Below are 23,765 nucleotides of genomic sequence, written 5' to 3'. Positions count from 1 at the left end.
AAGTTTGAACTGTGCAAAACTGGAATAAATTGTTATTGTTTTTTTAATCAGTTCCATGTACCAGTCCCACTAGCTGCTGGGATAAAAGGTGAACAGTCAGGGATAAACAAACAAACATTCAGGACACTGAATACATTCTAACTATTAATGATCAGGTTCTCAGTCAGTCATTTAATTATATTTAAAATGGCCATAGTGCCAGTATTTTTTACAGATTAAAAAATTACTTTCCTCCTTGCCAGTTGTAGCCATCCCTTACTTCCAGCTTATAAACTTTCCTTTCCTTCTACAGCAGTGTTTCTCAACCTGGGGGTTGTGACAGTTTTAGAGGGGTCGCTGGTATTGGGGGTGGCAAGAAAGGCAATTGCCTGGAGCCACAGGGGCGCCATGAAACTAAGTTACATGCCTCAGCCCCGTGGGGTGGGACTCAGGCTTCAGGGGTACAGTAGTTTGGAAAGGTTAAGAACCACTGTTCTACAGCAAATAAGCTAAGTTGATATTGTACGGTTGTTGGTATCAATAGTGTCAACTGACAGTTTCTCAAACCAGTGATTTATGTTTTGATCTTTTTTTTTTAAATAAAAGATTGCACTGCAGTATTTGGTCTGAAAGAGCAAATAGTTACACTGATTTTGCAAAGGGTTAGAATAAAGGTAGGAACACACAATTCCAGTGAACTCATTAACATTTAAATAGTCTGTTCCCTGCCCTGTTGCCTCAAAGTGACTCCCATTACTCCCTACTAGAGTCTCATTTTCTAGCATGGCACTTTTATTCTTACCGACTGTACTAAGTTATGTGCACTGGGGACTTATAACTAGTGATCATGTCATTCCAATGTTAATGGTTTTTAATGAAACTGGAGAGTGAAATGCATTTCCTTTTAATATCCTCACAGAAGCAGTTTTAATTTTGTTCCATCATTTAGATGCAGAAGCCCCTGGAAAGAGTGCTGTAGTTTGCACACCATTCTAATGAATGTACTGGTACACAGCTTCCAGCACACACAGGAATGGGAATAAGGAAAGAATTTTGTTGTCCATTGGACATAGGAAATCCAACCCATCCCCTACTGACGCAAACCATCAATACACTACACCAGGAGAATAGCTAGTAAACCAAAGAGAAGACTTAAAAAATAAGAGTTGTAATTCAGCATGGCTTGCATTTCTATTGTTCTATGGAAACTTCATAAAACTCAGTGCCCTAAATGAATTCATATTGCTATACAATTTCTCTTAATTCCTTTTCACCCTCAAAACGTATATTTGGACAAAGAAATGCATGAGACACACTCAGGAGCTGTACTGCCAAATCCCTGCAAGGATTGGGGTATGTACCCTTTGATTTTATGGTGGAACTGTACTGTGCTTGTCTAATTTAGGTTATAAGATCCTTGGGACAAGAACTACCCTACATTCATTGTGTTCTGTGCTGGGTATGCTTGCTGCACTCGGTAAAAGGCAACAGAACTTTCAATATTAGCTGCTAACCTATTGAGAGACTGAGATTGGTTTGTGACGGTAGAAAAGTCACAGATGAAAAGCAAGAACAGCATTCAACTCCCAAGTGACATTACAAGAGCTGAACAGTGTGCACTACAGTCCATTCGTGCTTTAAACATTTTGAAGGAAATGCTACCCTTAATGGAACAACCCTGCTATTTTTCTTTGTCTTTGTTAAATTTGCTGTAGAAGCTTCACTCTTCACGGTGGTTCTAGCTTCTTTCTACTAAATTACAACTGTTGTATAGTCTGAGACCATGAAAGAATCCTTTTTTTTTTTTTTTTTTTTTTTTTTTTAAAGCCATAGCACTATTTCAGTCCAAACAACTGGGATGGGTAACCAGATAAGCATCATGCTTCATAATGCAAGGCTTTTGATCTGTCTTTAGAGAGCCACAAAACCCACAGTGGAAGGGAAAATGAGGCCTCTAGGAAGACGTTCCTTCCAGAGGCCCTGCTCCCAACATGGTACAGGATTTTAAAACTTAGTCCACAGTTCCTTTTATATTTACACACAATTTAAACAGTGTTCTGGCAAAGACAAGGGAAAATGCTTTGGGAGGAACACACAGTGGAGGAAGCTAAATAAAGCTGTGGCCAGGTCTTCAATCATTTTATTTTTTATGTATACAAAGATTATGATCCACTAATCTTTTCAGAAACAATATGTAAGGAATCTGGAAGGGGGCATAAGAGAGGGGGTGAAGAGATATGAATAACTGTTCATAGTTAAGTTAATGGGGGGGAAATAGAGCTTTCCCACTTGTCAGGGTATCTCGTGGTTTACAAGAAAGTTCTTTTCCTGTAAAAGATACAAGGACAATTGGACTTTTAGAGGTGTGGACACAACTGAATCATAAACAGCTGCAGTGCAACTGAGTCAGAATGACAACCACTGTGCGCTGGAAGGGCACAGAAAAATCAACCAATCAAGACTATTACAGTAAGTGTTTGTGTAAGTACACCAGCACATAGCTGAGGCAGAGAGGCCAGGCATGTGAACTACATCTGCAGTACACCCTCCTTTGAAATGTACTACACTGTCAATGGGGCAGACCAGGGTTGAGTCTGCCTTGGACAGCAGTGGAAACCACTGTTTGGAAAACCACACAGTTTGAAAAAATTTATCCCACTCATGATCTGTGGAGTTCACAAACTGGGGCCCTGTTGATTTGAATGGGCTGGCGGCAGAGCCAATCCAAGAGTGGCTCTCAGCTCCTGCTCCTTCACTTTGGTCCAAAATAACCCATGTGTCTTGAGCCCCTAGGTAAAGCGAAAGGCCTATTCTGGAAAGAAAAGCTTAACAGAGGCCAAGTTTTGTGGGCTTTAAAAAATCACCATTAAACTTAAAAACAGCCTCTTTTTTGTCAGCAGAACACAAGTATCAATAAAATTATAGGCACAAATAGTGCATTCCTTGATGAAAGCTGGTTGCACTTAGAGTAGGTAGAAGGACATCATAGCTGCAGAAGGGAGTGCTGTACCTGGTTTGAACAGCACACTTTTTAAGTCAACAGCTTCAAAATGTTTTACCAGAAAGTCACAAGCTCTCAAAGTATGTCTCAAAATATAGATCCCTCTTCCTGTTAAATTCCTGTTTTAATGTAAGACAGCCCACTTCTGAATATTTATGCAATCAGAGACCACCATATTAACCTCCAATGAAGTAATACAAGCAAATGTCTGGAAACACCAGCTTCCACAAACAACAACTTCTGCACCAATTGATGGACTCAAACTTTAATTCAAAGTCAATTACTTGCCTTGTTTAGATTTGCTTAGGAAAATAAACCTTTAAATCAGATGCAGAAAATATGAGATTTGGGGGGTTTGTTTTTGTTTTTTGCACTGAGCAGGATTTTATTATCAGACAAGATTTTTTAATTGTATGTTCATAGCTCAGACCCTCTTGTGGTTGCAGCTACAATAAAATACAGACCAATGGACGAATACCCTGCGTGTTTCTGCCTGTTTGAAACAAGTGGCACCAAGTGTCTTTCATTCCAATTGTATGATGCTGGCATTCTCCACAAGAGAAGGATGCATGTGGGAGCAGAAGGATAGACAGGAAGCAGCATATGCTGGCAAGGAGATGCAGAATGTACGGAAGGACAGAATTGATCAAAAAGAGCCTGTGATGAGGGTTCTTCCCCCATGCACCCTTTCAAAAAAATTACTTTTTTAAAATTTTGCATGTAATAGATGAGCAGTTTTAGCAGCTGTGACAAAGCTCTGCTCAGTTGATCATTTCTAGCAGTCTCTGCCTTTGATAGAATTAAGGTGGGGAGATGGACTTTCCCTGACCTTCTCCAGTGTGTTAGACAGGCTTTTCTTCACTAGCAGGCATGCATCTCTTTCCCCTCCATCCATTTCTTCTTCTACAAGAAGCCTGTTTACTATTTCCCTGGTGGGAGTCAAAGAGAATTACATTTCATGTATCTAAAAATAACTTTTTAAAATCTAAATTAGGATAGCCAAGGTCCACACTCAAACATCCCTTTTTAGCGGGAAAGGTATTTATTTGCCATGATTGGCCAGTTTTTTGTTTTTTTTTTTAAACTCACCTTACAGTTCATATTCCACTGACAATTCACGCCATTCAGTCATAGGCACTGCGCTGTGTTCTTTATATAAATGCAAGTGTGTGCAAGTCATTTGACTGACAGGCAGAGCACCAGGTCCATGACTAAAGAGCTTACGATCTAAAATCTAATTCAGTGCACTTAGCATTAGAAACAAGTCTGTAAATGGGAACTCATTTGAATGAATTGATAGCAATGCACTACATATTAACAAGCAAATTTCACAGAAACCCCTGTGCATTAATACTCTTAACAGCAGCTAGTCACACATGCAAAAAGGAACTAATGGCAGCTGACAGACATGCAATAAGTCAATTTCTCGGCTTTCATTTATCCCTTTAGATGAAAAATATTAGACCACAAAAAGATTTTCCAAACTTCTCCCGGCCTCCGAACATCACACCATAGAAGTGCAATGTGTGAATGGTTCATAGTTATCTGCACGTGGAGCAGGTTGTCACCATGGAATTGGGTAAGGGCTGTATCCTGGAAAGTTAGCTGACCTTTTGATAACATATTCAATAATTCATATCATTACAGAAAACTGATGGAAGGAGCTCCCAGTATTTGAACCGTAGCGTGCCTGTGTGTGTTGGTGTGAAAATCTATACCATTCTCAACAAAGCTTAAAACTAGGCAAGAATTGCTGGTGCTTCTATTGCATCCATTTCCATCCCGACCCTTTTCTAAGTCTTTCACTTCAAATTTACCTTGGTTGTCTCTGGTTTCTATTTAGAATTCCTAAGTTTACTTTACTAACTGGTTTCTAGTGACAAAGACACTCATTAATTACTACTGCCTATCCTTCTGAAGATAAAGCACAGCCCGCAAACAGAAACCATTCTTTGGCAAGACACCTCAGCACCATGACAACAGGCTGTTAACATTAAAATGAGCAATCTAGGTGGACTCTCCAATTCATCTTTCTACACAAGAGAAGCGCACAGAGAGTTAAGAGGAGCAACAAGTTCACTCTATGCTTCAGCACATTTTCTAGGAAATAGTTAGATCGAATCTACACTAGAAAGTTTCGCCGGCATGGTAAGGTAAAGGCTTTTTTTTTTTAAACATTTCTCTCCTGCAAAAACCCTAGTGTATATGCAGTTATACTGGCATGAGCCAAACCAGCTAGGGCATTCTTATTTTGCTTGGGGAACCAGCATTAACTGTACCAGAAAAAGCACTTTTTTGCAGGGACAAGCAAAGTCTACACTAGGTGGGTTTACGGCTCTAGCTATACCAACATGACTATGCTAGCAAACCTCTGCTGGTTTAGACCTAGCCTTAGTGCAGACTAGTTTAAACCACATACACACGTCAGGGAGCCTCCCCACATGTACAGTCTAAGTCTCCAAGCATCTCACTGGCTCTGTGAACAGCATCTCGTGTGCTCCATAGACCATCTGTCTGTGCCCATGGAGCAAGCTCATTGGTACATTTCTGTCAGATGTGGAATTCCTTTCTTTCATGTCTGCCACATCTTACTTTTCTATTTCCCATGGCAGAGGCATCCAAACACAATCTCTCTCCATGACTTCCAAACATCTCAATGTGACTGGCCCAATGTACTGAGGAAGGTCGGCTGGAGAGGCTGGGATGGGAGGTGGCTTTCACATACCCATCCCTCGGCCAACATTTCTTCCTTCTATCTTGAGTGCGCCAGGTTGCAGCCCCTCTTCCGGCTCCTCCAGAACCTCCTGCTGAGGTTCTGGATGCACTTCTCCCCGCACCTGTTCATCTATGCACACCCCATCCGTGGCCCCACGAAGTCATGGGACCTCCTCGTCAACCTCCTCCTAGCCCTGGCCAAACTGGCCATGTACAAGACCAGGGAGAAGAGGTTGGCCTGGGGGGTGCTCTGTGACTGTGGGGCCTACTTCCGTTCCCTTGCGTATTCACGCATCCGGGCAGAGTTCCTCTGGGCAGCGTCCGCTGGCTCCCTTGACACCTTCCGGGAGCAGTGGGCGCTGTCCGGGGTTCTCTGCTCAGTGTCCCCTTCTGACTCCCTTCATTTAAACCTGTGACCCTCACGTCCCTTCCTGTTTTTTCATTAGTTGTCCCAAGTAATCAGTTGCGTTCCAGGCTCAGTGGCTCCTCCCCTTAGGCTGGGGGAGGGGCCTTTAGCAGTGGGTGGACTTCCTGGTTTGCAAATAGATGAACTCTGTTAGTCCCAATTTCCCACCTCTCACATATATATTCCAAGAGTTCTGCAATCTCCAACAACAGAATGAGGTCATCTACCTTGAAGCTTCCTGAACCTATCCTTACTGCTCGAGGCTGATAAAACAATCAGCATCGACCACATTACAATGCTCACCCTAATGAGTGAAGCAAGAATATCATCAAGCCACCTCAGCCAGGTGCTTATCTAGCCCTCAGCTGTCAGTGTCAGCACATCTATCCCTGTGATGCTCTGTCTCATTTGAAGCGGGTAGTACATCTCAGTAGAACTCGCAAACTGCAGTCTCCTCCCAGGTAGCAAAAAGCAATAGCTACTGCACCATCAGAGCAGTGTCACTCCCTTAGGCTAATCTTCTGTTTACACAGAAAGAGAGACAAGTCACAACATGCACTACTAGTGCTGGCCTTGGAACAAACAGAGGAAGGAAAAGAGAGAGAGGGGAGCAGTCAGAAGAATCTCAAGGTGGCAGCTCAGCTAACTACAATGATATCCGTAAATAGAGATGCACTGAAGCAACTCCTCAATGATAGAAGTGATGCTCCCTGCCCAAAAGAGAAACACAGACACAGAAATATATAGGAAATTTCTTTAGTACTGAACTGCTCAAAACCTCTGCCCATCACTGTTACTGTATTTTAAAGACACAGGCAGTGAAAGTTTTACAAAAGTTCTGGGTTCAAGAGGTGGCAAGGATCAAACAACAGGTCAGCTGGGAGAGATCTGGTCTAGATAAAGATGCACGTGAATGAATCATCTCAGATATTTTGCCCATATTTCTGTTAGCCACATTAAAGGTTGTCACATGTAGCTTTAAGCTCATCTTTCCTGAGGAAAATCTCAGTGAACAACAAAAATGCCTTAGCGTCTCCCATTCAAATCAATGATGATGCTCCTATTGAGTTCAATGTGTGTCAGCGTGACTGTCAATAGTTAAATAAGTATTTTTCTAAACAGGAATATATTTTAAAAGAAAGTTTTAATCTATAGTTTGTTTGTAAATAACAGTTATTTTGGGCTCTTCTACTGCCTCATGTTAGGGGCTGCCAACTGAGTAATCAGAGATAGTGGAAAAACAATGAACATTTTCTGTGAAAACTTTTGAAATGAAGTTTTTAAAATTTATATTGCTTTTTGTTTTTAAAAACACAGAAAATTAAAAACAAATTCTGTGACAATTTTTGTTCTGAAAGCGAGAGCATTTTTCATTTAAAAAAAAAAATCAAAAGGACAAGACAAGACAAGAAAAGACCAAAACCAATCAACAAAACTTCAAATGAAACATTCTGAGCAGCTCTATGAATGATGCCTTCAGCAATTCCATCCATGGCCTACATTTCAATGACAGGACAGCAATAAAAACAATAATAAATCTGTGTTTCTATCCTGCTTGCCATCCAGGAGTCTCAAAACACTCTACAAACTTAACTAATTAAGTCTCACAATATGCTGGTGAGATAGGTAAGTATTATCCAGTATATAAATGGGGAACCTGAGGCACAGAGGGAAAGTGACTTTCCCAAGGGCACATGAGAAGTCTCTGGCAGAGCTAGGAACAGAACCCAGCTCCTGGCTGCCAACTGTGTCTCTTAACCACACAACCATTATCCTTGCAAAGTAGGACTGAGAGAATTTGCTTTCCTACTAGAAAGCATTGGAAAACATTGTATTTCTCTCTTTGCAGGGAAAGAAGAGTTAAACTTAAAACCTGGTTTATCAGTTATGAATATAAAAGTATGATGATTTTACTTCACAACTACTCTAACTTCCAGTGCTCTCCTACTCCGCATAATCAAACTGTCAAGAAAGTGGCTTTCAATCCGATTGTCTTAAACAGTAAAGCAACAACTAAACAAAAGCACAACGCTTCACCACCCACACTCAAGAATTATTTGTTCTTCCTTCTAATTAGCTGCCACGATTAGAATCTCTTTCATATCCGCCAGAGTCTTCCCGCCCAGGCTTGGCTGGTCAAGTTAAGCCATAAACACAGAATAAAGATTATTAACGGAAAAGCAAGCCAGTTCGTTATTACTCAGTCAGAACCATTCCCCAGTGAATAGTGATAACAGAACGCATGCAAATCTCAACAGATTACGGATTTCTCTTTCTATCTTACATTTCAGGCTTCCCAGCAGCATCTCTTTCAGCGCTTTAACATTAATTAACATTTTAATTACCATGCAAAAGCAAAATAAACAGAGTTTGTGACTGACAAGAAACAAAGGTCCTGATTCTGCACTGAAAACCATGTGGCCACAAGGGTTCATCTACATGATTCTCAGTACATGAATTGGGCCAAAGTTAGAAGGATGGTCCAATGATTAAAATGCTAGCCTAGGCAGTGGAAAACGAGGGTTCAATTCCCTACTCAGCTGCAAACCCCTGTGTGATCCAGGGCAAGTCACTCTGTGCCTCAGTTCCCCACCTGTAAAGTGAATGTAATAGTGGTTCCCAGTCTCTCATGGCTGTTATAAGTTAAAGATGGTGAGGCACTCAGACACGATGGCGATGTGGACCATATAAATATGACAGAGAGAGAAGGCAAGTTTTGCACTCTGAGGCAGGTATGTATCCAGTTACCAGAGCAGGCACTGAGTGGGCAGGACAGGACTTATTATTATTGATTAATTACGCTGAGGTTACATGGTTCCCATGTTGGACCTAAGTAAAGTCTACTGTCTCTCGAGTGTCCATGCCCTCCCATTACCGTCAATAGATATTTCATACCAACATCGTGCTTGGTGATTTACGAACAAATAAGTAGAGACAGTCCTTGCTTCACAGAGTTTACAGTCCAATCAAAACAGAACTGGACACACACAACATACAAGTACCAAGAAAACTGGAGGCAGAAGAATCTAGTAGTGCTTAAAGCTCCTTTGTGCATGGCACTGTACAACCCAAATGGAGAAAGTCTCTGCCCTGAAGATTGTCCAATCTAAAGAGACAAGACAGACAAGGGAGGAAGGGGAAACATAAGCCCAGACAGGAGAAGTGACTTGCACAGGGGTCTCACGGCATTGTCAGTGGTAAAGCCAGGAATAGAACTCAGGTCTCCTGAAGCTCAGCCCAGTGCCATGCCCACTCGAACACACAGCCTCCAAAGGGAATCTCCACTAAGAGGCTGAAGATTTGAAACCTGGGTCCCTAAAGTTAGGGTAATAAATATGGATTTAGGCATCGAAATAAATGGCCTGATTTTCAGAGATATTGAGCACCTGCAGCTCTAGAAGTCAAAAGGTACTTATATAGATGCCTAAATATGAATTTGGTTGCCTAAACTCAGGCACCTACTTCTGAAAATGTTGGCCAGAGTTTTTAATCACTGCATGAGAACCTGCTCAAAACATCCTTGAAGATCAACAGCTCTGATCAGCATTTATAAGATCAAGAGAAGGAAGAGAATCTGCCAGGTCCCATGCCAGATGCAGTAAGAATAGACTAGAAAAGATACTAAGGAACACTCTAGTAACATAGCTGTTTATATCAGTCCCCGAATGCTGGTAGTATCCTCAAGGAAGACAAGTCTCACTGATCTAGGATTCACCACTGATAGGTAATGCATAAGAAACTAAAAAATATACAAATCACAGAATTAGGGAACAATAGTTCCTTTGGCTTTGCCACAGGTGAAGGAAGGACAGGAAAATTGCTATATTTTAGGCCCATTCTTGGGGGCATACAACACTACTATTGTTACATGTAGGGCTTGAGTATTAAATCCCTGAAAAACAGGAACATGAAAGTGCTACTCACTTTCAGAAAGCCTCTCCCAAAACACACACACACACACACACACCAAACAAGGATCACACGGAAATCCTGTGACTGCTCTCTCCCACTGAGGAAGTGGGAGTTCTGTTGGGGCGCACGTTTCTTGACACTGAAGTTTTCCTAAGCAAGGGAGAGCACAAGTGCAAAACCAAGAATCCTTGGAGCTTTTCAAAAATGAAGAATAAGTTGTTCCCCTTAGACAGCTAAGCTCCAAAGATAGCATTTTTAAAATGTACCTAAGTGATTTTGGAACCCAAACCTCATTGAAAATCTATGGGATTTAGGCTCCTAAGTGTCCAAGTCACTTAGGCACTTTTAAAAACATCGCCCAGAATCAGCATTTTACCTCTGGTGGCCATGGGAATAAGACCTTTCTGGAGACATTTTGTCTATATTTGAGGGGGGTTTTTGTTGTATATTTTCCCCAAAACTTATCACATCCTGCATTAACACTAAATACAAAGGAGTAACTCAGTATGAAGATCGCTGTTCAGGGCTGTGGTATTTATACACACAAATGCAGCTCCGTTGGTTAAGTTTTTATAAACTTGAACCAAGATGTATTTGTTTGAAATTCTTACTTGTAAAACATCTGTCTTGTTCACTCTATTCCTTTGATCACAGAGACAGTACAAACAGAACTCTGCTATGTTGTAGATGAATTATACAGTAATTGGTATTTAAAGCTTACAAATCAGATCCCGGTATGAAGATCTGTCCCAACTCAACTAGAATCTTAGTAAGACATCCTCTCTGGGAAATAAGTCAGCTGTAATACATAGCTTATTAAAACGTTTGTAGGATTTCTTCCATGTAACCACAGTGAACTTGTGCATGCAGTATACAAAGGCTAATAGGCTTAAAGATACACAGATTTTGAAAAACCCAGCCACCCTGGTAGAGGGTGCAGTGGCCCCTGCCGTTAAGGGGAGGAAGAAGGGGCTAACTGAAGCCCAAGAGGGCTAGAAGTTGAGCCTGGGAAGAGATGGGCCAAAGACTATTGTGTATCCAGCACACAGCAGTCTCTAATGCCATCAAATTTGGTTGTCTTTTGACTGCTAGCCCAATCCTATGGAACAAGGATCTCTCCACACAGAAGCCTGACAAGGGAAAGGGGCAGGAGTTTATCTTAGCCTAAGGCTGTGGCAAAAGAAAACAGACTGTATTTAAGGAGGGTTGTTTCTTTGTGAAGTGGGGGCATCTACCCCCATATGCAAGGAGAACAGGCTGGAGAGAGAAGGCAGGAGAGAATCTGCTTGACCTGAAACACTGATAAGACCTTGGGCTCACAGAAGGGGTGAGATCAGACTAGAAGGGCTGCATCCAGGACTTTTGTTAGTTATCTATAATTCTCCAGAGCTTTTTGAGAGTAAAGTGACTGTGATTTAGAAATTCCTGTGCTAAGCCAGTGTTCCTTGTCTTCCTACCATGTTGTCCACAAAGAATCCAAAGTGACCACAGCATAGGTGGAACTCGAAGGAAGCATGTGTAAATTACTAGGGGGCTCAAGTGGTCTGAAATACTGGAGTGAGCCAGACAGTGGAGTCCCACAGCCCCAAGGGAGAGCACAGACGAGGGGTCTGAATCTGGGAATGTGTCTTAAAGACCCAGAGGTAGGAACAGGGACCAAGGCCTGCCCAGAGGTAGGTGGCCTAGACACACATGGGATCCAGTAGCTCGGTCCACTCACAATCGACTGAGGTCCATCCAGAGGGAATTGGGTCAGGTTGTGACACCAGGTACACAACAGTCTTTGGCCAGGCTCTGTCCAGGCTCAACTTTCAGCTCTCCTGGGTTCTAGTTAGTGCCTTCTTCCTACCTTAACCGCAGGGGTCTCTGCCCCCTCTACCAGAGTGGTAGCATAGGTGGAACTCACACCCATACTCACCTATGGAATCCCAGGGCTGGAAATCCTAAGTAATGGTGCTGTGCTTTTCATTATTTTAAGTTAAAAAAAAAAAGTTCAATTCAACACTGTCAAATCCAAGACCCCAAGAAATGGTATCCCCTCATTATGAAACATGCTCTTAAACTTAGAATGGCCACAGAAGAGTAGAGATAGCTTTGTAACCACTCTATGAGTTATAGATTCATTAAGATGAGAGCCATAGAGCGCCTTATAAAACCAAAATAGATCACAAGCTAAGAAAAGCACCTGCCGGAACACTGTTAATATCTGAGAGGAAAAAGGTAAGCCTGGATAGAATTATCTTCTTTTGTCCCAAAACAAGACATTTCATCCTTTCAGGCTTGTCAGGCAAGGTTAGTTGCTTTAACATTCCCGGGCTACTATGAAGAACAACCTCAAGCAACTTTTCTTCCTGAAGTTTAGAGAGCCAATGAAAAAACACTTTCTGTACAGAGAGAATTTCCCCGAGAGATTGTATTGTCCAAGTTGCTTCACTTGAAATGAAAATGAGATCTTTTCTTCATCTGTTCTGGCTGCTTATTCATCACTTGAGGCCAGGGTCCAATATAACATCACAAGCATGGTCACCAAAACAACTGTAATGTCACGGACAATTGTGACTGTGAAGTATAGGAAATAAATAGATGAATTCCTGATGTACAAAGGTCTTGTTTTATTGCAAATATCAGTAGTGAAATCAGAGAACAAGGAATGAGATATATACAAAAACTGATACAATGAGCTGGCAGAAAAGTCTATAAACAGACCTTTCCCCCATTTTTTTCACCTGGAAGAGTCAGTGGCTCTTAAAAATATCCTAACTATGGGATTTTCCCCTCCATATTAAAAAGCTTTAAAATGTGGTTAAATGACCTTATCTGTGGAGGAACTTCACAGGCAATCCCAATAGCGAAGAGGCAGTCATTCCTAGCCTGATGATTTGGTTTCTCCATGCCAGCCCTGACAGTGAAGAAAAGCAAAGCAAAGCTCTCGTCACATTGCTTCTGCTCTAATAGGGAAGGGAACATGGTCTCTTCTGCTCAGTTTGGAGACTTTCTGAACCAACACATCCTGTTGGCCTTAAAGAACTGTGTAAGGAAAAAAATTCAGGGAAAAAAAGCTCTGCCAACACAACAAAGCAGAGTGAGAGGTCTGGGCTGACATAAAAGGAAAAACAAATTAATAAGAAAAAATTCACCTGTCCTCCAAAGTCCCTCTGCACCAATTCAGACAGCAGGAACTTGCAGTAGCTGCTGTTTCTCAGACTGAGGGTCCCAACCCAAAAGGGGGTTACAAGACTATTGTACGGGGGATGCAAGAGCAGTGTCTCCTGGCCGGGAGCCCGGCTCTGAAGGCAGTACCACCAGCAGCAGAGCAGAAGTAAGAGTGGCATGGGATGGGGAGGGAGGGTGTTGTCACAGCCTGAAATATTTTCAAAGGGAGTCCTAGCAAAAAAAGTTTGAGAGCCCCTGCAGTAGCTACACTGTTATTGAGACAGCAGGGCACACAGGTCTGCAGACAGACAGAAAGCCTGTGGCACAGCTACCCTTTGAAACACCTCCACAGGTTCATGCTCTTTTTCCAATAAAGCCTTTCACCAGCAGTACAGGGAGCAATGTTAACAAAATTATGCCTATTTGTGACCAAATCAGATCTCTCTCAGATCACTATCTTATCCCAGTAGCTGCCGGGCTTACAGCAGGATCATTTCTGCTTGGCTCAAAGAGTCTTTTCCTCTCAGGCAGACAGTGGGAGGGAGGAGTCCAGGACTGGAGAAGACAATGGGACCACACAAATTTGGTCTGTTTTCAAAAAGTTCAGGGGCGGAGAGGTCAGGTCACCCTAAACTGAGGCTCCACTCTGTAACCAGAAGGCTGCTTCTGGCAGGATAATCCCTGACATCCAAAGCAAGCAACACTAGAGCTGTAGGGATAGCTTCCTCACAAGACAAACATAATTGCCTACTACTGACAGACTGAAGGGGGGCAGAGGAACTTGCTAAATGAAAAGAAACACAAGCCCAAAAGTTCTAGTGGCCTTGTAGGCCAATTATCTCTAATTACAGATGGAAAAAAACACCAAGTAGGGTCACTGAGCCAGCTCCATTTAAAAGGGCAGCTTACCTCCCGCCTCCATCTCCACCTGCTCATAGGTAAACTTACTTCTGCTATTTGGCTTGGCACTGAGCAGGTTTGGAAAATGATTCCCTGGGTGAGCTATAACCCAAGTTCAAAAAGCCCCAGATGAGTGTCACAATCAGAGAACTCATGGGAGGCAGGAAAGGTGTGAGTAACTACTGAAAGATGTTGTCAGGCTGCCATAACAAGTAGCATTAGCAGATGGAGATAAGCAGCAGCCAAAAACTTGGGAGACAAAAAAGAAAAGGTGCACACACTGAGGAGAAATATGACTATCAGAGAGAGAGAGAGAGAGAGAGAGAGAGAGAGAGAGAGAGAGAGAGAGAGAGCGAGAGCGCCCTTTAAATGGAGACCCTTACATGAGATTTGACCCACAAGCTTGCAAAAGATCTCGCAAAGGGTGAATAAGGAAGACACAAATAAGAGGCTTCCCACTCATGTTCCAACACTGCAGAATGGAAAGAAAAAGAGGCAGGTAATGGGAAGCCCTGGAGAAGAATGGCTTGCTCTAATCACCCAAAGAGAGATGAGCAGGAAAAAGGAGGAGCCCATGCAGCTCCGCAGCGTAAAATTACAAAGCAGTTAAAGATTCCAAATTGTGAGAAGAGCTAACTTTATAAACCACACTCACCTCTGTGCTGGATGCAACACTTGGCAGGACTCCTCTCTCTTTCACTTTCTATCAGCTTTCTATGAGAGACTAGGTAGGTGAGGTAATCTTTTCTTGGCCCAACTTCTGTTGGCAAGAGAGACAAGCTTTCGAGCATAGCTTAGCTTGGAAGCTTGTCTCTCTCGCCAACTGAAGTTGGTCCAAGAAGAGATATCACTTCACCCATCTTGTCTCTCTAATATTCTGGGTCTGAGTTGGCTATACCACTGCATATATCATCTTTCTAAGCCATCTATCTCAGAAAACGAGCACTTGCTTGTGTGTTCTCACAAACACTCTCTCCCCACTCCACTCTTACCCGTTTCAATAGCTTCACTGTAACCTCCTTACTTCCTTTCCTGTTTTTTGAACCCAACAACATTCATCACTAAGACACACACACACACCACCACCTTCTGAAAGCTTATTTTAGTTACAAACTTGCACACACAGGCACTGTGACAGTTTGAGAGAGAAGAGAAACACAAGGTTTCCTTTCAAGGCAAGCTGTGCAGCAGGCACTGCCTAGCCTAAAGTGTACCTGGAAAACAGAACTGGTTTAATGCTAAATCCACTGGTGCTGACAAAGAGCAATATGTTTATCTCCACCCTTGATTAAAGCCATTGAAAAATTATATGATCCTTGATGGAATGAGACCAGGACTGTTACATAAGCTTCAAAGTGAATCATCTTTATCAAGTCAAATAAACATTAACGCCCACATTTTCAAATTTGAGTGCTTAAAGTTAGGCACCTCAATTCATATTTATGCTCCCCCATAAGTAGTCTAATTTTCAGAGGGGCTGGGCACCCTACAATTTCCTTTGCCTTCCAAGTAAGCTCTATGTGTTCAACATCTTTGAAAGTCAGGCCACTTGAATTGGGTGTCTAAATACACACATTTAGGTGTGTGACTAACTGCCTATGTTTGAAAAGTTGGGCCCAAACAAACAATGGCTATCGGGGTACAACTGCCTTATGAATAAACCACACCCTGAATTCCTGTAATTTTCCAACTCTCATAAAATGCAAAAAAGTGTGCTGTTTACTAGAGACATCATTTTACCAGTTGTAAAACAATACCCCTTACAGAATGTGAACAGTAAACCAAAATGGAAGATAACTGAATTGTCCTTGTCAAGACTGAACGATACAATTTAGCAGCAGAGGGTAACCGAAAAGTGCCCCCACTTTAATAATACCCTTGGAAAAGTACTGCATGTTTATCCAAGCAGACAGAGGGCATTGAGGCCACCATGGTAGCCCGACACAGCTGCAATCTTGATAGGTGGCAGTGCTGACTTGCTGAATGTTGATATAGTTGGCTGTATAGTCTGAACAATCCAGATTTTGACAAAGCATCTGAATTTATCAAACCAGTTGGATAGAGTGAATTTCTGGATTTGTACTGTGCCAGGCTGTTTATATATAGTTCTCAGCATATTAATCAGACTGCGCTGGAGCTTTGAATCACACTACAGTCTGCGGAGTGTCAGAGGTTTCCTTCAGAGGAATACGAATGCAAAAAGCTACAAACCACACAACAATATAATCTTACTTTGTACTTCTATGGCCTCTTTCGTTGGAGGATTTCATGGTCTGCAGACATTAATTAGCTTTTACAAGCCACCTGGGAGACAAAACAGTATTTATATCCAAAAGTGAAACATGGCAGGATAAAGTGACTTTCTCAAAGTCCACAACAAGTCAGCAGTAGAGCCAATAAGAGAATCCAGGAACTGACTCCCAAACCCTGCTTTATCAATAAAGAAAGGAAAACAGACACAAGTAAGGTTGTTGTTGGGATAAGAACAACAGGACACTGATAGCTCCTCCTACTCAATAAACCTCTACCAACCAGACAAAACAAAGAGGAAATTAATTAAATCTAAAAAATCAACACCAAAAATTGTACCCAAAGCTGGTTTTTTGCCCCGGAAAGGGAGAAAGTCCAGACACTCCGGGAAATTCACTAGGGACTTTATTAGTGCCATCGATTTTACATGGAGGGTAACAGGCAACAGCATAAAACAGACAAAGAGGCAGATGTGTTCATTCCCCCCACCTTTACTAATTATGATCCTCCCTTGCCAACGTTTGGAAAGAAGCTCATGGTGGAAAACATCAATCTGGTGAAGGGGATTTTGGGCTTTGACAAAAGGGTTAATTTCCCTCCTTGTTTCCATTATGGTAAGGATGCTCTCTCCCCGAAAAATATCCCTACAGTAAATGTGCCAGCAAAGAATCAAGGGGCAACATATGTCCTCATGCGATTCCCAATCTAAGGTCTAAGTATTCTCACCTCCGAGGGAAGCGAATGCTCTGCAGCTTTCAGGATTGAGTCATAACAACAAGATAAAACAGTACACATAAGGAAAGGTGTAGAGCACAGTGGGGATTTCTGGCTGAAATTCAAGCAGCTGTTCAATGAGTGGACGTTGGTCAATAGACTTCACAGAGGTGGTGCGTTAAGGAGGGGTTTGAAGAGGAGTGAGTAAAGGCATGGTATGAATCTGAAGGGCGTTCCAGACACATGAAGGTGTGAAGATTAGCCATGGAAGGAGGACTTGAAGGTTGCAACTGGGGACCATATACATATTATACACACGGAGAAGGCCCTGAAGCCAAGGAGAAAATTTCTTCTAGAACAAGCCCCATTTCCCTCATGTTTATCAAAGACAAATGCCAGCCATACCTGATACTCTTTGCAGTTGTGATTAAGGCTGGAGGAGCAGCATGGCTATCAAACCCAAGTTGGATTCTTAAAAGAGAGTCTGGTTTCTTTGTTAAATACCAATGCCCCTATTTGGGCCAAGGTCAACAACTGGGAACCCAACTGGTACATTCTTGGCTTGTACGTCGTGGGTCAGTTACACTGATTCTGCCTGTTGCAGCAGCTGTCAGGGCTTCTCTCAAAGCAGTTCAGGCAGCTAAGACTTCCCCGGCTTCTCTCAGCTGGACCTCTCTCTGCATGCTACCCATTGCAGCCTTCTGCTACACCCTGATTCAGTGTAGGGACTTCTCCAAGTCATGAAGATCCCATCAGTCCTCTTCAGTACTCCCTCTCTTAGCCTCTCCAAGCCTGTCTGATGGCTTCTCCACTCTCCTCAGACACTTACACACTCACTGTTCCCTTCGAGCAGTGCTATCTACGATATCTCAGCTCCCTACTAGCCATTTTATGAGCATGTGGGAAACCAGCACACACGTGTTTTGAGGAGAACTGGCCAGAACAGAAGAGTAGTAACCAGGATGGGGACAAGACTGAGGGCGCAAGTGGAGAGGTTAGACATAGGGAACAGTTAGAAACCTTATTGTTGGTAATAGGGAATGAGGAGGAAAGGGCATTGGAAGGGTGTGGGTGTGTGCGTGTGTGGGTGTGTGTGTGCGCGGGGGAGATGGGGGGGATGCAGTGCATCCTGGGGAAGGAGGAAGGGCTGGAGTGAATGTCACCATAAGGGAGGAGGATGTGACACAGAAAGAATTGGAGGTAGATTTATCAGGGGTGGCCAAGCTGTGGTTTGTGAGCCACATGCAGCTCTTTTACAGTTCAAGTGCGGCTGCCTCCGATGTGCCCCTTGCCCTCCCATTCTCCGTCTACCAAACTGGGGTGGGGAACTCGGAGCTTCTGTCCTGCAGCAGGGTGGTGGGGCTAGAGGATTCAGCCCAGCGGGGAGAGGGGTCTTGGGCGGGGGGATGTCAGTAAATTTGGCAACCCCGGCTTATAGGATTTGTGTTGGTGAATGGGAGCAGGAATGAGAAGGAGCGAAAAGATGGAGCTGAAAGGGAAGAATGGGGGGAGAGTAACAAAGAAGGAGAGACAGAGACAGTGGGAGGAAAGGGAGGAAACAATCAGGTAGAAAAAAGGTGAAGTCAAAGACAAGGGGAAGCAATAGCAGAAAATTGGGAAGTGAACGCAACCAGGAGAGAAAGCTAGGCAATCAGCAAAATAGACAAGAACAAATTAGCTTAAAAAATACAAGGGATAACACTACTTAAACTCTCTTCAGTGTCATAAAATTATACCTTGGTATGTGACATAATCATCCAACAACTTCCACTTGACCTCTCAGCCAGCTTTGCAAGTCAGAACAAGTTCTGCCTAATGACTGCAGTGTTGCGAATTATTTTATCATCTACAGGAGAAAGAAAACTGAAGGGTTTGAATAATGAAGTCTTGACTCTTGCTTATTATTATTTTAAATAACTTGCAGCAGAAGGGTGGAGGAAAAGGGTCTATACCCAAACAGAGGGTCCAATACTGCTTTCCTCCACTCACGCAATGCTGAATTCTGAGTAGGCACTGTAAATCTGGGCCCACATATCAGAACGGAAGAGACATGCAGTGTGAGGACTTAAATCTCCAGAGTTGCTGTGCAGTGGATTTATCTTGCACCTCATATGTGAAACTGAATCAATATGAACAGATTGCTAAGGAGTTCTGTTGACCTATTGGGGGCTGAGACAAACAACAATAGGGAAAGTTTATTTTGCTGACAGAGTGCTTCATGTATCATCAAGCTGTCATCTAGATAAGACCAATTTCCACTATCCCAAAGTCTTTGTTAAATGTATTTGACACATCTCAACTTTTTTCATTCAATGCCTCCTTAACCAGCTCAAATATAGAAACTGGCTTGCATTAGCCCTGCTCTATTACTCATCTCAGTAACACTCCATTTAGGAATCTTGCGGTTAATTTGACAGTTGCCTTAATCTATTGCGTTAATCATCAAAAGGCTTGGCAAGCAGAAGTTAACCAAGATCCTGATACAAATTCTTTCAGCATCAGTAGGATGCTTGTTTCTATCATTAAATGGAGATGCCTGATAAAAGAGATATGGAGGATTAACGTTTCAAGAGCAATAAGGAGCTGAAATTCAATCAAGTGAATTGATAAATAAAAATGAATGAACAATGCAAAAAAACCGGCACAGATTTATATGTAATCCAAAAAAGAGTGTGATTGTTTGGCTTTTTCATGAAGCAAATGAAAGATCTCTCTCGAGATTTTCTTCGCATCTGATCAGAATGGAAATCACTTTTACATCTTCAACTGTTTTTTATGTTGATTAAAAAAAAAAAAGGAGTCACACTGTAATCTTCTACATTTAGCAAAAAGTTTAACACAAGTGTTGGACTTGTATTAGGGGTCTTTTTTCTTCCTTCAAGTAACTTCCACAGCCTCTGTGATGGGAGAGAAATTTTTTTGCATGCTAAAATGAGAAAATGTGTATTTCATTTTGTCAGGGTGCAAAAGAAGAGTTTTTCTGACATCTGCAGGAAAGAAGATGAAAGGCTCAAAGACATTAGGTCAGATTTAAGTAATTCTAAACAGCCATGGCCTTTGTAAATAGGAATTCATCCAAGAATTCAGTCTGCAGGAAGGATTTTCCAATTTTCAAACAACTGCTCTGAAAAGAAATTCAACACCTGCTTCTAGAATGATGGTTTGACAACAAGGATCTGCTACACGACAAACCACCCCTTTTAACCAATCAATGGAAGTTAGGAGCCTAAATACCTTTGAGGTTCAGGGACTTAGTTCCCAGGAAGTCAATAAGTAAGTAAAGATTTGCAGAATTCATCCTAAAACTTGAAAAATACATATATTTTAAAGGAAAAATACTGTTCTTCATCTTAAATAATTTATGTGGCAGTATGCTACCTGCTTCTTTTAACATTTTTAGAATCTTTCAGCACAATTGCAAACAACACTTGAGCATCATACATGTTTTTGCCTTGCACAATTTGGAAATATTTACAAAAAGAATATTCTCAACCCATTGGTATTTTGCAGAAAACCTCAATCCAGGGGTGCAAGATGAAAATGAAGGTTAATAAGAACAATGACAAAGTGAGGAATTTTATACAGTCTAAAGAAAACTTTTTTTTTTTTTTAAATTTTAAACCCCCAGAGGAAAAACTAAAAAGTCTATCACCAGTAATTGCTCAAGCACAGAACACAACTGACTTCACCAAGGATTTAACTCTCGGCTATTATGAACAGTAAGGACTGCTCAGTAAAGATTGTTCTAGCAATAGGCAGAAGTAGCTTTTACAACCCCTTAATCTTATACAGTGTATAAAAGCACTTCTAGCTGCTTCCCACACCCCAGCAGGTAAAGCTTTTTCTTTCCATGAAGTTCTGTCTTTAACAATGTATCCCTCCCCCCATACACCAAGAACCTTGTGGCTTTCTCAGATGTTTGGGATGGTAGCCTTGAAACTATATCTATCTGTAAAGCCTACTGATTCGATGGATTTTCTCCAATGTCAAAAACTCCCTTTGACTCTTTTATTCGTTTATTCATCAGACATTACATATATCAGCTATGATCTCTTTTAGAGTGAGAAAAGGTCATTTTCTACATAAGCATAATATCTGTAGGAGAGAGTTGGGAGTAAAGATGGAGATAAGATATATAAGCTTTCATCTAAAAAAAAAAAAATCTCCTGCTGGGTTCATAGCTAATCACAAACAACAACTCTAAAAGCTCATTTGTGACTCACCCTCTCTTTTCACAGAAAATACAAGGGGGCATCCAAGTGCAAATCTTCTGTATTCAGACCTTGGGCTGATTACTGGGAGGCATGTGTGCATTCAATAGGACCTTCTGGGTCTTTAAATAAGTTTAATAATACCCTTTTTATTTATGGTGTGCCCCATGTACAAAGGGTGAAATGCAGGATGGCTGCAAAGAAAAGGGAAAAAAACACAGCTGAAGATAGCGACTCACATGGGTTCAGTAATTCAGTATTGTGAAGTCTATAGAGAACCACTATTTTTATTATCCACTAATTCTTTGAGGGGAAAAACTCACAATTATGAGCTTGCAAGAAAAAGAATATCTGCTTCTCTTACATAAGAGCAGCATTCACTGAAAAGGAATTTTAAAATCAAGGCACTGCACCAAACATTTCAGATCTGCTTTTAGATAGTTTCCCTCTTGTGTCGCCGAACAGCTGAAGAAGTTGTACACAATTAGCCACAAAGTCCTTTTAAAAAACAAAAACAAAAAGAATTTCAATTGAAAACCAGGGTCTCTCCATTTCAGCTGCAAGAACAGTTCCAGTTCACCCTCTTTTGTTGCACTCAGAATATACCCAGCTGCTAAAGGTCCACTGTCTTTATTCCCATTGCTTCTGGGGCCTCTGGAGGACCCTCAAGTTTTAAAAAGCTTATTCTGGCTATGACACACGAACTGGGGTTTAAAAGGATGGAAAATATGCAAATCCTAAATTGTCCCTAAAGTGATCATCTCTTCTGTCAGCACAATGCTTGGCTATTGAACAAAAGCCATTAGTTTCAGCATCTGTCCCTTCACACATCTAAATGCGTGTGTCCACTAGGAAGGAACACTCTCTTCCCCACCTCCTCAACACACAGCTTCAGGCCCTATCTCTTACAGACAATAGAAAACTAGCCCCCTTCACCACACACACAATATTTAGCACCATTTAGCTCTCTCTACTTTCAAGGGTTGCCAGTCTGAGCTACTGAAACAAGTGAGATTCACAGATCTACACAGCGGAGTTGGATTTTAAATGACTCCTTGCTAGACAATGCTGCTTCCTTCACTGCCAGACACTTCAAAGAAGACTTCAAAACTTCCCCTCTTTAAAATGAATTTACTCCTTTTCTCTTTTAGACTCTATACCTACATCGTTCATCCTGTTCCTTCCTGACAGATTTGTACTGCTGGCGGTGAGAGAGAAGGGGCACTGTACTTCTCCCACATACACCCACGCTTTGGCACTCCAGGACACAAACCCAGGGAGCCTGTGGGTTAAAACCCTGTCTCCTTGATCTCAATCACAGCAGCATGTGCAGGACTCTGCCTTTCCCACTGACTCCAGGACACCTGGAGAGCAGCATGGAAACTCCAGATCATTCAATGTAAAGCTGCCCACTTGCTCAGACACAAACAGCTGCTCCCTAGGGGGTGGAGCAGCTCCCTCGAGCCCTGCCATCTCACAGGAGAGGGCCGGGGATGGGGAAAGGTCTCTCCAGCCCTGCTATTCTGGAGGCCGAGAGACGGTCTCGGCTCGCTCCAGCTTGACATGCATGGTTGCGATGGGAGGGTTAGTTAGTTCTCTCCAGCTCTACAGATGAGACCGGGGGTGAGGAGGGGGGAGAGGCTCCGTCCGGCACGTCCCTCTCTCGGAAGCCCAGGGGAACAGCATGCTCCCTGGGGAGCAGGGGCGCAGAGCCCCGGCCCCTTACCTGGCAGACTCTTGTGCGCCGTGTTGCCCATCACTCCGCTCGGCGGGGGGCGGACGGTCTGCGGGCCCGGGGCTGCGCTGCGCTCCGAAGGGCCATTTGCCGGGGGCTGGGAGCGGCTCCTGCTGCCCGGACTCCGCTCAGCGAGGCTCCCCGCGCCGCAGCCCGAGTCGCACTGAGCGAGCGGCAGCTCCTAGCTCCCCGCAGCGCCGCGCCGCTCGGCCGGGCCCGAGCCGCCTCCAGGGGGCTGGACCCGGGCTCAGAGCCCGCCCTGCCGGGCGGAGCAGACAGCTGCAGGAACCCGCCCGCCTGGCCCTGGCATGTGGGGAGGGAGTAGGGGTGGCGGAGGCTGCAGGGCAAGACAATGGGGGAAAAGGGGGGCTGCAGGGCGACAAAGGGCAGCGGCTGCGGGCGGATTCCTGCCCTGAACCAGCTACTGAGCGGCTGGGCAGAGCCGGCTGGGTGACTGGGGTGGCCCCACATCCACTCACGCACGCTGGGCCTGCTAGCCCTGCCCCACGGCCAGGCGAGCTGCCCTTCCGAGAGTGCATGGATGGTGATCCTAGCCCCCCGTGTCAGAACCGCCACTTAGCAGCCTCACTGCTACCCCGGCATTTGTGTCAGGCTTGGAGAGGCTGCCGTGTGTGCGCCAGACCCTCCACCAGTGCTAGAAATGCGATAAAGAACACCCTCCCCTCCCCCGGCCCCACACAAAATTCTTCCCTGGCACCTGGCCTGAAGGAGGAAAGGACCTTTTGTCTTTCTAGTTGAGACAAATCAATCCCTCTAATTTTTAACAGG

The 23,765-nt window shown here is 43.2% G+C and overlaps 1 protein-coding gene across 3 annotated transcripts in view; it reads right to left on the bottom strand.

Moving 5' to 3' along the window:
• NEURL1B (neuralized E3 ubiquitin protein ligase 1B) overlaps positions 1-23,765 on the bottom strand; it is a 195,991-nt gene that overhangs the window by 23,575 nt on the left and 148,651 nt on the right. For 2 of the 3 annotated variants that reach the window (XM_067566347.1, XM_067566348.1), the window contains exon 1: positions 22,968-23,551. The exons of the other annotated variant lie outside the window; for it this stretch is intronic. In XM_067566347.1, the coding sequence (XP_067422448.1) occupies positions 22,968-22,998 (31 nt within the window). In that variant the 5' untranslated portion in view covers positions 22,999-23,551. Of the gene's footprint in view, positions 1-22,967; positions 23,552-23,765 lie in introns of those variants that run through there. 3 annotated transcript variants of the gene reach the window in all.

The sequence above is a fragment of the Emydura macquarii genome, unplaced genomic scaffold, assembly GCF_026122565.2.
Source record: "Emydura macquarii macquarii isolate MOO-44397 ecotype Brisbane River unplaced genomic scaffold, CSIRO-AGI_Emac_v2 contig_2768, whole genome shotgun sequence".
Taxonomy (NCBI): Eukaryota; Metazoa; Chordata; order Testudines; family Chelidae; genus Emydura; species Emydura macquarii.
Note: the sequence above shows the minus strand (reverse complement) of the source record. Positions and strands in the feature narration are given on the sequence as shown.